Source organism: Paramormyrops kingsleyae, chromosome 20, assembly GCF_048594095.1.
Source record: "Paramormyrops kingsleyae isolate MSU_618 chromosome 20, PKINGS_0.4, whole genome shotgun sequence".
Taxonomy (NCBI): Eukaryota; Metazoa; Chordata; class Actinopteri; order Osteoglossiformes; family Mormyridae; genus Paramormyrops; species Paramormyrops kingsleyae.
Genome location: NC_132816.1, coordinates 6,358,109 through 6,370,085, shown reverse-complemented (window position 1 = coordinate 6,370,085; position 11,977 = coordinate 6,358,109). Strand labels below are relative to the sequence as shown.

The 11,977-nt window shown below is 45.2% G+C and overlaps 1 protein-coding gene across 1 annotated transcript; it reads left to right on the top strand.

The window, feature by feature from the left end:
- The first annotated feature begins 3,613 nt into the window (after positions 1-3,613).
- etaa1a (ETAA1 activator of ATR kinase a) lies at positions 3,614-10,256 on the top strand. The gene is made up of 6 exons (XM_023825113.2): positions 3,614-3,959; positions 4,591-4,713; positions 4,913-4,983; positions 5,105-5,214; positions 6,478-8,150; positions 9,159-10,256. Exons 1-6 carry the CDS (start codon positions 3,785-3,787, stop codon positions 9,281-9,283), a joined length of 2,277 nt encoding a protein of 758 aa, XP_023680881.2. The 5' UTR covers positions 3,614-3,784; the 3' UTR covers positions 9,284-10,256.
- The last annotated feature ends 1,721 nt before the right edge of the window (positions 10,257-11,977 follow it).

Genomic DNA, 11,977 nt, shown 5'->3' with positions numbered 1-11,977 from the left:
CACCTGCCAGCGGAGGACGCCGTTCTGAGAATGCATTCTGCTTCACAGTATGGCAGACGCTGGGCGCTCGGGCACCCACGCGAGGCCGGGAGGGTGTTTTCGTTCTCCCTCGCAGCCAGACGCGCTGACAGCAAGGTGTTTTCTTTCCTTTTTCTACACGCACGCCGCTTGCCTCCTTCCCCGGTGCTCTGGCGCACTGCCTTCTGGATGCAGTCCACCACACGGAAACCTGCCGCATGCTAGCTGTCACACACGCCGGGCGCCACCCGGCTGAGGGGGCCCTCCGATAAAAAAACAAAACAAACGAAACGAAAAGCCCTCTGAGGTGATAATTACCTCCCCTAACGACGCTCACCGTGTCTGTGTAGGGGTCCATGTAGCAGAGTTGGCTGGGCACACCCTGTGGGCAGACACGGGATCGGAGAAAAACACCGTCAGTCCCCAGCATCGCCGGCCACTGGGATCTCCATAAACGCCAGCAGCCGCTGTCGTAATTAGCGACGCATTAGCTACTTTTACGATGCTCCGCGATCTCTACGGCTAGCTCCTTAATTGGAACTAATAAACGATGGTGGCATCACAGGGACTATCTACCCACTGATGGCATTGATGTCCTGCGTCTGGGTGGCATTTGGCATTTTCACCGAGGGATGACAGAAATTCAGACATGACCCCCGCAGAACACCAGCGCCCAGCGTGGGTGGCTACTGACCTCCTCCCTTAGACTACACCTTGCTTGACAGAGCCGGGAAGCACAACAGTGATAAAATCATTCAATATTTTTTCATTTGGCAGCAAATAGAAATTTGAAGAGGTGTCACCAGCACTATTACTGCTGTAAATATTTGTATAAACAGTGCATTACCAAATAATACTATACATTACTGAATAATACTACACATTACTGAATACTATACTGAATAATGCTATATATTATAGAATAATACTAAATATTACTGAATAATACTATACATTACTGAAGAATACTATACTGAATAATACTATATATTACAGAATAATACTATAACAAAATGACAAATAATCACGATGTTCGTCCTCTAATCAGCTCTTAATGGGTCTGCCTTTGGGTTCCTCTGATTATAACCATGGAGGACTGCATACTTCATCATACTCTTTCCTGCTCGCATCTCTGTTCCTTCACCACCTGCAGATAGACGGTTTTGACATCAGTTCACACTGCACTCCCAGTTTCTGAACAAAAGAGGAATGTAGGCACCATCTAGTGCTTTGTTCAGGCAAAGCTCGCAGGCGTGGGGAAATGCGCCCAATCTCCCCCCTCTAAACGTCTGCTCTGCTCCGCCACGGCAAATCGGGTATCCGTGCCAGAGCAGCCACTCAGCCACTCTCAGCTGCCTCAGCACTTTCTGCTATTTGTCATGTAGATTTTTCAAATCCATTTTTTTTACATGACTCTGGGAATTTATGCACGCCAGGACCAGATTTGTTCACATTACATTTTTGACACATTATATTAAAAAAAATGTCAGAGGCAGATGGATACTTTATGAAACATATTGTACTGTTTTTGCTGATATAAAAAAAAATCATCAAAACTTATATAACCATTTTCAATGCTTACGTGTTCATTATATTCTCATTTTCAATCAAATAATAGTGAAGAAGGGTAAGGATGCTTATAGCTTTTGGGTAGTGCATCGCTCTTGATTGCTTTAAGGTGATCCACCCATGTTCCATAACTACTCATCCAGTACAGTTTCACATAGAGCCAGCTGGATCTCCCAGTAAGCACGACACAAGCAGGGCACACTCTGGACGGGAGGCCAGTCCATCACAGAGGACAAGGCAGGGGACACTCTGGACGGGATGCCAGTCCATCACAGGGGACAAGGCAAGGGACACTCTGGACGGGAGGCCAGTCCATCACAGGGGACAAGGCAGGGGACACTCTGGACGGGATGCCAGTCCATCACAGGGGACAAGGCAGGGGACACTCTGGACGGGATGCCTGTCATTCTCAAGGCTCACACACACAAAGGGCAACTAAAGGACATCAATTTGCTTAACCAGGAAGCAGAGTGGCACCATGGGTGAAGATGTAAATCCCAGCCCAGCTCTGTGTCTATGGAGCTTTCATGTTTTCCCCATGTTTTTGAGCAGGTTTCATGAGGGTGTAGCCCTGCCTTAAGCCCTAGGCAGGGGCGCAATAGGGACATGGATGCCCTGGCAGGTTCAGGGGGCCCAGCACTTGACAGAGGCACTTGAATAGATGAAATTGGTTGGAAGTGCCCAAGGTGACATTTTGTTGGGGGGGCCCAGAATTTCTAGGTATACCCCTGGCTGTAGGCAGGAACCTACTAGACCCTCTACTGGATAAGCAGCTGGAAAATGGATGGAGGAATGGGTGGGACTTGCCAGACCACTATTTCTGGATGGTGGGAGGAAACTGGAGTACCTGGGTTAGCCCATATGAACATGGCATGGCTAAACCAAAACCGTGGAGGTTTACCGCAAGGCCACAGGGCTGCCCAGCATAGCACCAGGTCAGCCCCATTTAGCTGTCTTTCACACAGTAAAGTTCTGAAATAGAAGATCTCCTGAAGTGTGTTTTTACTGGGCATGATTAGAGAAACCACATTAAAAGTGGCTGATTGCACGACTTGGGAATTAACTCTGATCCCGCTCTGATCCTCCAAATCTGCCACACTTAGTTTTTGGTTTAGTCTCACGACACTCAGTACAGCAGATGGAAAAGACCGAACGCCATCAAACGTAAACAGAGGCTGCTGCGCTCCCTCAACAAACAGAAGAGTGCTTCCCAGCACAGGTTTTTGAAAAAAAGAAAAATGTAAAATGTGGCTAAACAAGCATTTTTAAATCTTTTTAAATTTTTCCAGTGAGGATTGTGGCTTAAATTATTATACTATTTCAGAGTATTATGGGCTATATTAACACTATCGACAGGCTTACCAATATTGCTGTTTTGACTGTAATGAGAATTGTCTTAAAAGGAATTCTAAGAATTAAAAATATACAAATAAATATTTTGAACCTGCGATGGGTTGGCTCCCCGTCCTGGGTTGTTCCCTGCCTGTGCCCGTAGCCTCCAGGATGGGCTCCCGACCTCCTGTGACCCTGAATAGGACAAGTGATTTCCAAAAATGGATGGATGGATGGATGGAAATATTTTGAACTCCAGCTGCATTGTGGGTTGGTCCATAGAACACCTTAAAAATAATTTTAATTTCAAATTAACTATATTATTATTATATTATATTATAAATTAACGTAAATTATGCTAATATGTATTATTAAAATGAATTGTTTGACCAATAAAATAATACTATGACGTATCATTATTAATATTTTTGCTATTTTTGCATTTGACAATATAGGTGCTGTTTTTAAATTTACTATCACCAGTTATATGTTATACTTGGATTACTTTATAACAGTCACATAGCAGTTGTGTTTAATCTTAAGGAGAAACACACAATTTCATACAATTATAACTATCGGCTATAGCACCCACCATGACAACTGAAAAAAAATACGCTAATACGTCGCGTCGTGACCAGAGAGACCGCGAGATAATTCGTGATTTACAGCAACCAATCAGAGTCGCCGAGCCGGCAGTTCAACTAATGAGATACAGAGGAAACGTTGCAGCAACATGGCGGACATTCAAACGGCGGCAGTAGAATTCGGATTTTACTCTAAGGTTATTAACTGCGTCTTTTAGTGACACAGTGGGGAAATCAACTTTAACCATAATGTTGTGGTTTGAAATTATAAAGGAATAGCTATGAGTGGAAGGAGAAAGCACTGTGCCTCTCCAAGTCGCCCCCGTTTAGACGAACGTGAAACGCAGCGGATGTCCAGGCTCTCTCAAAATAAAGCAAAAAGCAACAAGTTGAGCAGGTCTCTGAGACAAACACAGCAGTCACCCTCCCTCGAATCGTCATTTAACTATAAAAACGGTAAGAGCAAGAGGCATCCAAGTTCCAGCTAACGGTAAACTTCTGACAGCAGTTCACAGTAACAGCCAGGTGCACTGACCCATTGTATTGCTATCCAGCCGGTTATTTAAAAGCGGTCGATGAACGTTATTCCTTTTATACACCCGAAAGTTATTATTATTTTTTTTAGATGTGTAGAGTTGCCAGCCTGTATGATACTTTCTAATCTTCGAAGTAATCCCATATTTAGCAGATTTTGCGTTCAGGTAATGTATGTACAATGCACAATTCACTGTCCCCGTTAGACGTTCCCCGCGTATATTTTCAGTCAGCTTTCTATCTCGCCTTCAACTCATGCATGTTGATTTGATGGTCTTCACTTGTTTTGTAACTGAACCCTGGTGACGCATTATACTTTTCAATTCCAGTCAGTTTTACTGGTCTTAGATGGGTCGGCTTTATGGACTGGGACCCTATATGCAGAGCCCACTGAAGCAAATCTCCAAGGTTCATCCCATGGCTGCCTTGCCTATCACAGCAGCCTGACAAAATTTAAGTTCATGGAAGTTCTTGTCGCAGCCCTGTACATAGCATGGCCCTTTCTGCTTCTGTCTGGCTCCAGATGCTAAAGTTACTTCTTGTCCCTTGTCAGACTTGAAGACTCCGAAAAGACGCACACAAATCAGGCTTAACGGTTTGAGCAGTGCAGACTCTCCAAATCATGACATAGAGGATATCATATGGGATGCCACCTCACCTACACCTGTCCGGAATGGTCAGTATTTATGTTTGTATTTGTGTTATAATACAGTCTTAAACATGACTTCTCATACTTCAATATGTATTTGATCCACCTTTTTTTTGATGCACTTTGACTTTCCCAGTTCTTTAAAAAATGAATGCTGTTGATTAATTATTTTTTCCTTCACAGTGCCTGTTTAATTTGGTAAGCTTGTTTTTTTTTATCCATACAGGTAAACGGGCTGCTAAATCATCCAGAAAGGTTGTGGACATTTCAGAAATCGTCAGTCGGATAGCTCCCGTGGTTTGTAACAATATTTCAATTGACTTTGAATGGTGTGTTCCTAGTGTCCCAGTTTCATTTTATATGACATTTTTGTCTTTGTTGCACTGCATTTGGACGCTAACCTGGATGTTTTCTTTAGGGTGAGAGGCCGAGCGCTTCTGAATGTAACTTACTCCAGTGGATTGGAGACAGTGCTATTCCATGTACTCCTGATGTCAGGTACCAGCGGACCCGGAAGAAATCCACAAGGTCATTTCATTCTTATGTCTTGAATTTCATATTGTATGTTTGAGGGCGGCACGGTGGCACAGTGGTTAGCGCTGCTGCCTCACAGCAAGAAGGTCCCGGGTTCGATTCCGGGGTTGGGCGTAGGACCTTTCTGTGTGGCGTTTGCATGCTCTCCCCGTGTTCGCGTGGGTTTCCTCCCACGGTCCAAAAGCGTGCAGAAGAAGATGGCCTGTAATTGTGTGAGTGTGTGTGCCCTGCGGTGTGTTGTGACTGCCCGGGGTTGGTTCCGCCTGCGCCCGTGATTCCTGGGATAGGCTCCGATTCTCTCCCCCCCCGCAACCCCAGTTGGGATTAAGTGGTTACGGTGATGGATGGCACATAATTAATCTTTAAAACCACATTGGCCTCAGTGCTGCATTTTGTAGACGACGTTTCCAGTGTCTACTATAGTTAATAGATAAAACATTCAGAAAGCATCTCTCCATTTTCAGAAATGTCTTATCCACTTAGGATCACAGTGATACTGAGCCCACTTTAAACAGCGCAAGGTGTAATACTATTTCACAGAAACCCAAAGACACACTTTATGCTCATTCCCCAAACTACCCGAATTCTTCTGTCTTCAGACTGTTCATGCAAACAAAGGGGTGGAGCCTGATTTCACTCCACAGATGTGAGCCAAAGTACCTGCTAATTGTAAATATTTCAAAATATTTCTCTGTTGTTTCCTCCATTAGTGTTACATTTTTATAATTTTCCCAAGTGATATTTTATTTAACAAGCTTCAGATTGTCCTGGGAGTACGGGTGTAACGATGCAATCTACGTGATTTGGTTTTCTAGACAATTTGGGACGCATGGCTTAATACATTTACAATATATTCTACAAAATGTAGTAGAAAACAAACCTGGATCTCAAAAGTCTTATTTGTTCCTTTTTAGACATGTACATTTACAGAAAAGTTGTTGTCAAACCATTTTGTTTTCTTGTTTTTTTTTTTTCCTTATTCTCCAGACTCCAGTGCAAAATGCAAAACTAAAATTGGAAGTTATGCCTATTGCACCCTGTTGCATTAACATTAATAAATGATTTGTGTCACAGCGAAGTGCCACGGTGCATTGTTAGACCCCTACAGTGTATATCGTCATATGTTTTCATTGTGATATATCCTGCTACATTGTTAAACTCTGCTTGGGAATGTAGTATTCCAGTCCTTAGGTATCTTTTGTTATTTTTAAGGTAAATGTTTAGACTTGACTTCACACATCCATGTTTCTCCTACAGGCAGAATGGTGTGGAGGACCTTAGGAAGCTAGCCAAGCAGTTTGACATTAATATGATTCAGCAAGAAAAGGAGCAGGCAAAAGAGGTTGATCCACGGGCCGCGGAGACAGACACGGGCGACGCCGGGACTCTGAGAGACGGTGAAATCGACCCACCCATCTTGCTGAATAAACCGGGGAGCACCGGCGAGGGGACGGCCCCCAGGAACACTAACATTGCCCAACAGATGCCTCAGGAGCACGAAGAGCCCAGACTGGAATCCGAGGAGAGCCTGGACGTGCTTTTTGATAGGTCAACTCAGCCCCTCAGTGAGGTGCTGACCCCGAACACACCCGTCCAATCACAGGAGATGATACTGACCCCTCCCGGGCCATCTGTTGAAAAGGCGGTTAATTCTGTTACCAGTAACCTTCCCTTAGTGTCTGCTGATAATACAAACAAGGTTCCCAAGGTGAGTCAGGACTTCGATGATGACTGGGATGACGATTTACTCAACGACTCGTTTGTGCTTGAGATGACACTAAACCCGCCGCTTGCCGTAGCTCCCAAGCAGTGCTCGACGCAGACAGACCAGAGTGAGAAAAAGGGTGAGCAGGTTAAATCGGTCCAGTCATCCACTGCTGACCGCATTGCAGACTCTGACAAGCCTAACCCTAACCCTAAGCCTAACCCGGGAGGAGATGTCAGCAGCATTGGCTCCGCTCTGATTTTTCCAGGGAAGAATGTAAAGGTCAGAAACAGAATAACTTTCAAATTGGAGGGGAACCCCCATTTCCAGCCACAAGGAACACTTTCTGGAACATTCATGAAGGGCCGTTCCACCAGTGGTGGGGTACCTGAGGTAGAGACTCAAAGCAGTTTTTGTCCAAGCCATGTTTCCATGGCAACCAGGCACCAAGGTGACAAAATGACCCAGCACATTCCTGATAAGCAGCAGGAGAGGGCACCACTGAGGTCGTTTGGTGTCAGAGAGACCTTGGCGACCTTGAACAGCTCCCGCCCCATGCCGTCAGTCCGGGCCGGAGACCAGACGCTGGTAGGCCAAAGCTGCTTGACCTCAGAAAGGCCAGCCAGTATGGGCCTGGGCTGTGCCCAGGAGGTCCCAGATGAAGATCTGGATTCATTTTTCACGTCTGACTCGCTTTGGGATGACGCCGAAGATGATGACTTGCTGTATGAACTCTGTAACGATGTGGAAAAGACTTTGCAAAGTGCCGGAATCCCCTCCCTACCACGTGCTGAACAGTGCAGAGTTAATCCCATCCCCCTCCTGGGCAGTGAGGATGGTCAGCTGACCCGAGTCACACATAGGCAGCCGAAGTCCCCCTGTGCCTTCACCTGTTCCTTCTCAGTACCAGCAAGCAACGCCTCTGTTCCATTGGCCCCTCCCATTGCTTCCCACAGCAACCAATCCCAGGGCAAGGCAGTTGGGTCAGCCTCTAGGAGTTACACCACCTCGAACACAGGTCCTTCAGGCAACGGGAACAGGCCGTACAAGTTCACGCAAGTGAGAAGCGCTACGGTGGGAGGTTCGACCCGTGGGCCTGCAGGTGGCGTTCAGGAGGGCGGGAAAAAGACGTCATTGCCAGCGTCCACGGGAAGCGTGGCAGAACCCCCCCGGGCGAGCTCCTTCAAGCGGCACCTGTCTGAGCCCATAGCCCTCTCTACCAAGGGTAGGTCTAATCCCTAACCTTTGGGGACACGGGGTAGGGAACACACATTCACTGACTGAGGCATGGTCACACATTTCTTTCATAAACTTAATTCATGGTAAATAAATTATTTCTTATATATTTGTTTTGCCATTACACTCATCTTTATTTTAATGTACTTTGTAAATATGTCAGATTTATGTGAAGTTTGTAATTTGACATCAAAGTATAGACATTGCAAAATGCAGTTTGGAACACTTGCAGAAACATTATAAAAGTACATAGTAAGCAATGCTGGCAGTTTGTTTTGATCCCAGATATCTGATCACCAAAGTCTTGGCTACATGAAGATGACTAAATGGTGTAGATGCAACATTAATTTGGATAAATAAATAAGAAAAACCTAACTCATGTAACTATTTCTGGCTCCTTTCATTGAATATGTAGCAACTTTCATGTGTATGAATGAGCCATTGTCACCTGGCCACGTCCCCAACCCCCTTTTATGGCGCTGAAGGGGATGTATCTGGATCGCGTTTCACCGCTGCGTTGTTCCTCAAATTACCATGCGAATGCGATCTGAATACGCAGTAATGCGGCTATTTAGAATGTGAATAGCGATCTTCGGGTGAGAGCGGTACTACACGCCTCCGATGCAGGTAAAAACAAAGTAAGGTGACATGGTTTACTTTTTTGCCGATTTAACCTCATTTTAAAAACTTTAATGCTTCAGTTATGAACTGAAATACAAGAGAATGATACGCAGCATCGCCGACGATGCCGTCGACCCCAGAGGGTTAATAAGTGGCTTCATTAAATCTCTGTTAGCAGCCTTCGTTAAACAAGACAATTGTCTGCTATGTAGAGCAGAGCCATCAACCTAAGTGGAATGAATACACCTACAAGCTAGAAGAAGTCAAGAATTTGAAGTTTGGTGTGAAGGCTGTCGCACACCATGCCATCATCTCATTTTGCATTACTTTTTCCTCCCAACTGAATTTGTCTTTATTAATGTCCTTATTTCCGCAGTGTTCGTTTCCAGCCAGGTAGCTGTGAAATGTACCAAGGAGGAAATCGAAAGGAAGAAGCAGCAGGCTCTGGCTCGGCGACGTCTGCGGTTGCAGGCCTCTCAGAGGCCCCGGGCCCCGACCTGAGGGGCCCGCTCTCCAGACCTGCTGTCCTTATTTTACCTGGGACCTGAGAAGGACCCTCTGTCAGAGGTCCACCCTTTACCCTCCAGATCAGCACTGGCTTTCAAAGCTGAGTGCTAGTAGTGAAGAGATGCATGGTGGGCTCGGGGAACGTGGGATGAACCCCCCGGCTCTTTTATAGAGGGAGGCCGTTCCATTTCAACAAGGAGAGAGACCTAAAAATGAGCATTTTTCAAGCTTTAAGTAGAGCAGTTAAACAGAGGCGTCCCAGGGTTTTGAAGAAGCTCAGCCCGCGTTGGTGTGAAATGAAATATTAAGTGCACTTCTGAAGACCAAATGGCGCCTTCTGTGGCCACCAGCTGTCATTGCAACAGCAATGCAGTCTTTATAAATAAGTTAATGTGGTCCCCGTTGTTTTTATCTGTGGAGCTGAGCCGCACAGCCTCACTCAAGGATAAGGAAGATGTCTCTCCATCTTTCTCTCTGAGCATGCCAGCTCCTGATCACCTCATTACAATCACTAATCGTTTGTTTTCCTTCGACGGAGAAGGAAAATAAGCAAGGTGTTAAGCAACCGGTCCGTTTTGGCAGATTGGCAGCCCCTGCACCTGCCATCTCGTCTGTCAGAAGTCTCCTCTGGGTTCAGATGCCTTTCCACCTCCTTGCTAATGCCCTCAGCAAAGCTAATAACTGTAACGTGATAGTCTCGCCCCTTTAATAATGGATAAGCTTTGCATAAGTGTGAGATTCCCAATCAGTCCTCTGTTTAACTGCCTTCACATAAACAGTATTGTGGTCTTCTGTGTTGGTTTTGTGATGTTTTTTTGTTGTGTAAAAGTTTTGCACAGAAGTGAGTGTTAATCACAGTGGTGGAGGGAGTGTGATTTTGTTTGAGCAGATGAGTGTGTCGATTACGCAGCGAATGGCTCTCACAGTCCTCTAATACATTCTTTATTAAACAATGGTAATGCTTTTTTACTTGAATTGCAACATTTATTTGAAGCGAATGCGGTCAGCAACATTCACTGTGGATCCATAATATCTGATTGACACTATACATCAGAAGGATGCAGGATTGCGAAGGAGCAAATACAGTTAAACCCAGTTGCCTCACTGATGCTTTTATTCAGAGCAACTTAATGTATTTTATTTATATAGCTGGAGCATTTATGGGAGTTTAGGGAGAACCTAACATAAGGGCCTCACAGAGGAGCTCTTCCCAGGGCTCCAACCTGCAGTCGATAGACTATAACAAACATAATAGTCTTCTTTTTCTCAGAAATCCATTCGTGCACAGCTGTAACTTGCCCTTGCTGTATGACTGTGTCTGCATGCATTAGCCTGCAGTGCCTTATCCTGACTGCATGCACTTGACCTGTTTCCCTGTGTATAACGTGATGGGTTCTGGACTCTGAAGTAATTGCTTGAAGTACGCCGTGTACGCCTATATATAACACCTTAAATAAAAGACCGTGGAGATGTTGTGATCAGGCCGGTGACGGCCCCCGGTCACCAGAGCCTTAGTAAGCTCCAGTTAGGATCTTCTCAGGTCTGATATATTAACAGCAGAAGGCATGACAGTTTCATCTAAACTGACATCACAGCGCTGTAGCTTTTACAGAAATTAACCGGGTGATGTTTATGGTTACGTACAGATGTCACGGAGGGCTGAATATAATGCAGTGTATACAGTACGTGATGTCCGACGTATTTATGTGAAAATGTGTAACGTGCCTGGCCACAACACGGTCTTTTCACGTGCAAAGCTTCCTTTTTTATTTTTAGCTGATGATGTTTTGTAGTAATATGTGTAGTATTTTTTTTCTTGTAATCCTGTAAGCTGTTGAAATGAACTCATGTTATACATACCAAGTTAATTTCTTCATGTTTTTCGAGTTTCTTCTATATGACTTGAGGTAACCCTGAAAAGTTTGTTTAATGAAAATCAGACACACTTTGGATAATGATTACATTATTCATTTTGTTTAATACTTAGACTTTGATATCAAAGTATTGATAAGAATGATTCTGTTTGATAGTCATTGCCATTGCATGGTTTGTTAATACATCTGCAGGTTGCCGTCAAAACAGCAATGATAATGACACTGCTTTTTTCGTTAGTGGCAGTTGTCCATTTGTTTATGTAAATTGTCTTTGGCTTGTCCAGTGAAGTGTCTTTTGCCAGATCTCATTAGATGGGACAGTATGGCAAATGTGGTACTAAAATGTTTGATTTGTTTCCCCTGCCTATACAGAATGTCAGTCACGTTAAGTCAATGTTTCTCAAACCAGTCCTCAAATACCCCCAGACCGTCCACGTCTTTGCTCCCAGCTCTATGCCACAGTCCACGTCTTTGCTCCCAGCTCTATGCCGCAGTCCACGTCTTTGCTCCCAGCTCTATGCCGCAGTCCACGTCTTTGCTCCCAGCTCTATGCCGCAGTCCACGTCTTTGCTCCCAGCTCTATGCCGCAGTCCACGTCTTTGCTCCCTGCTCTATGCCGCAGTCCACGTCTTTGCTCCCTGCTCTATGCCGCAGTCCACGTCTTTGCTCCCAGCTCTATGCCGCAGTCCACGTCTTTGCTCCCAGCTCTATGCCGCAGTCCACGTCCTTGCTCCCAGCTCTATGCCGCAGTCCACGTCTTTGCTCCCTGCTCTATGCCGCAGTCCACGTCTTTGCTCCCAGCTCTATGCCGCAG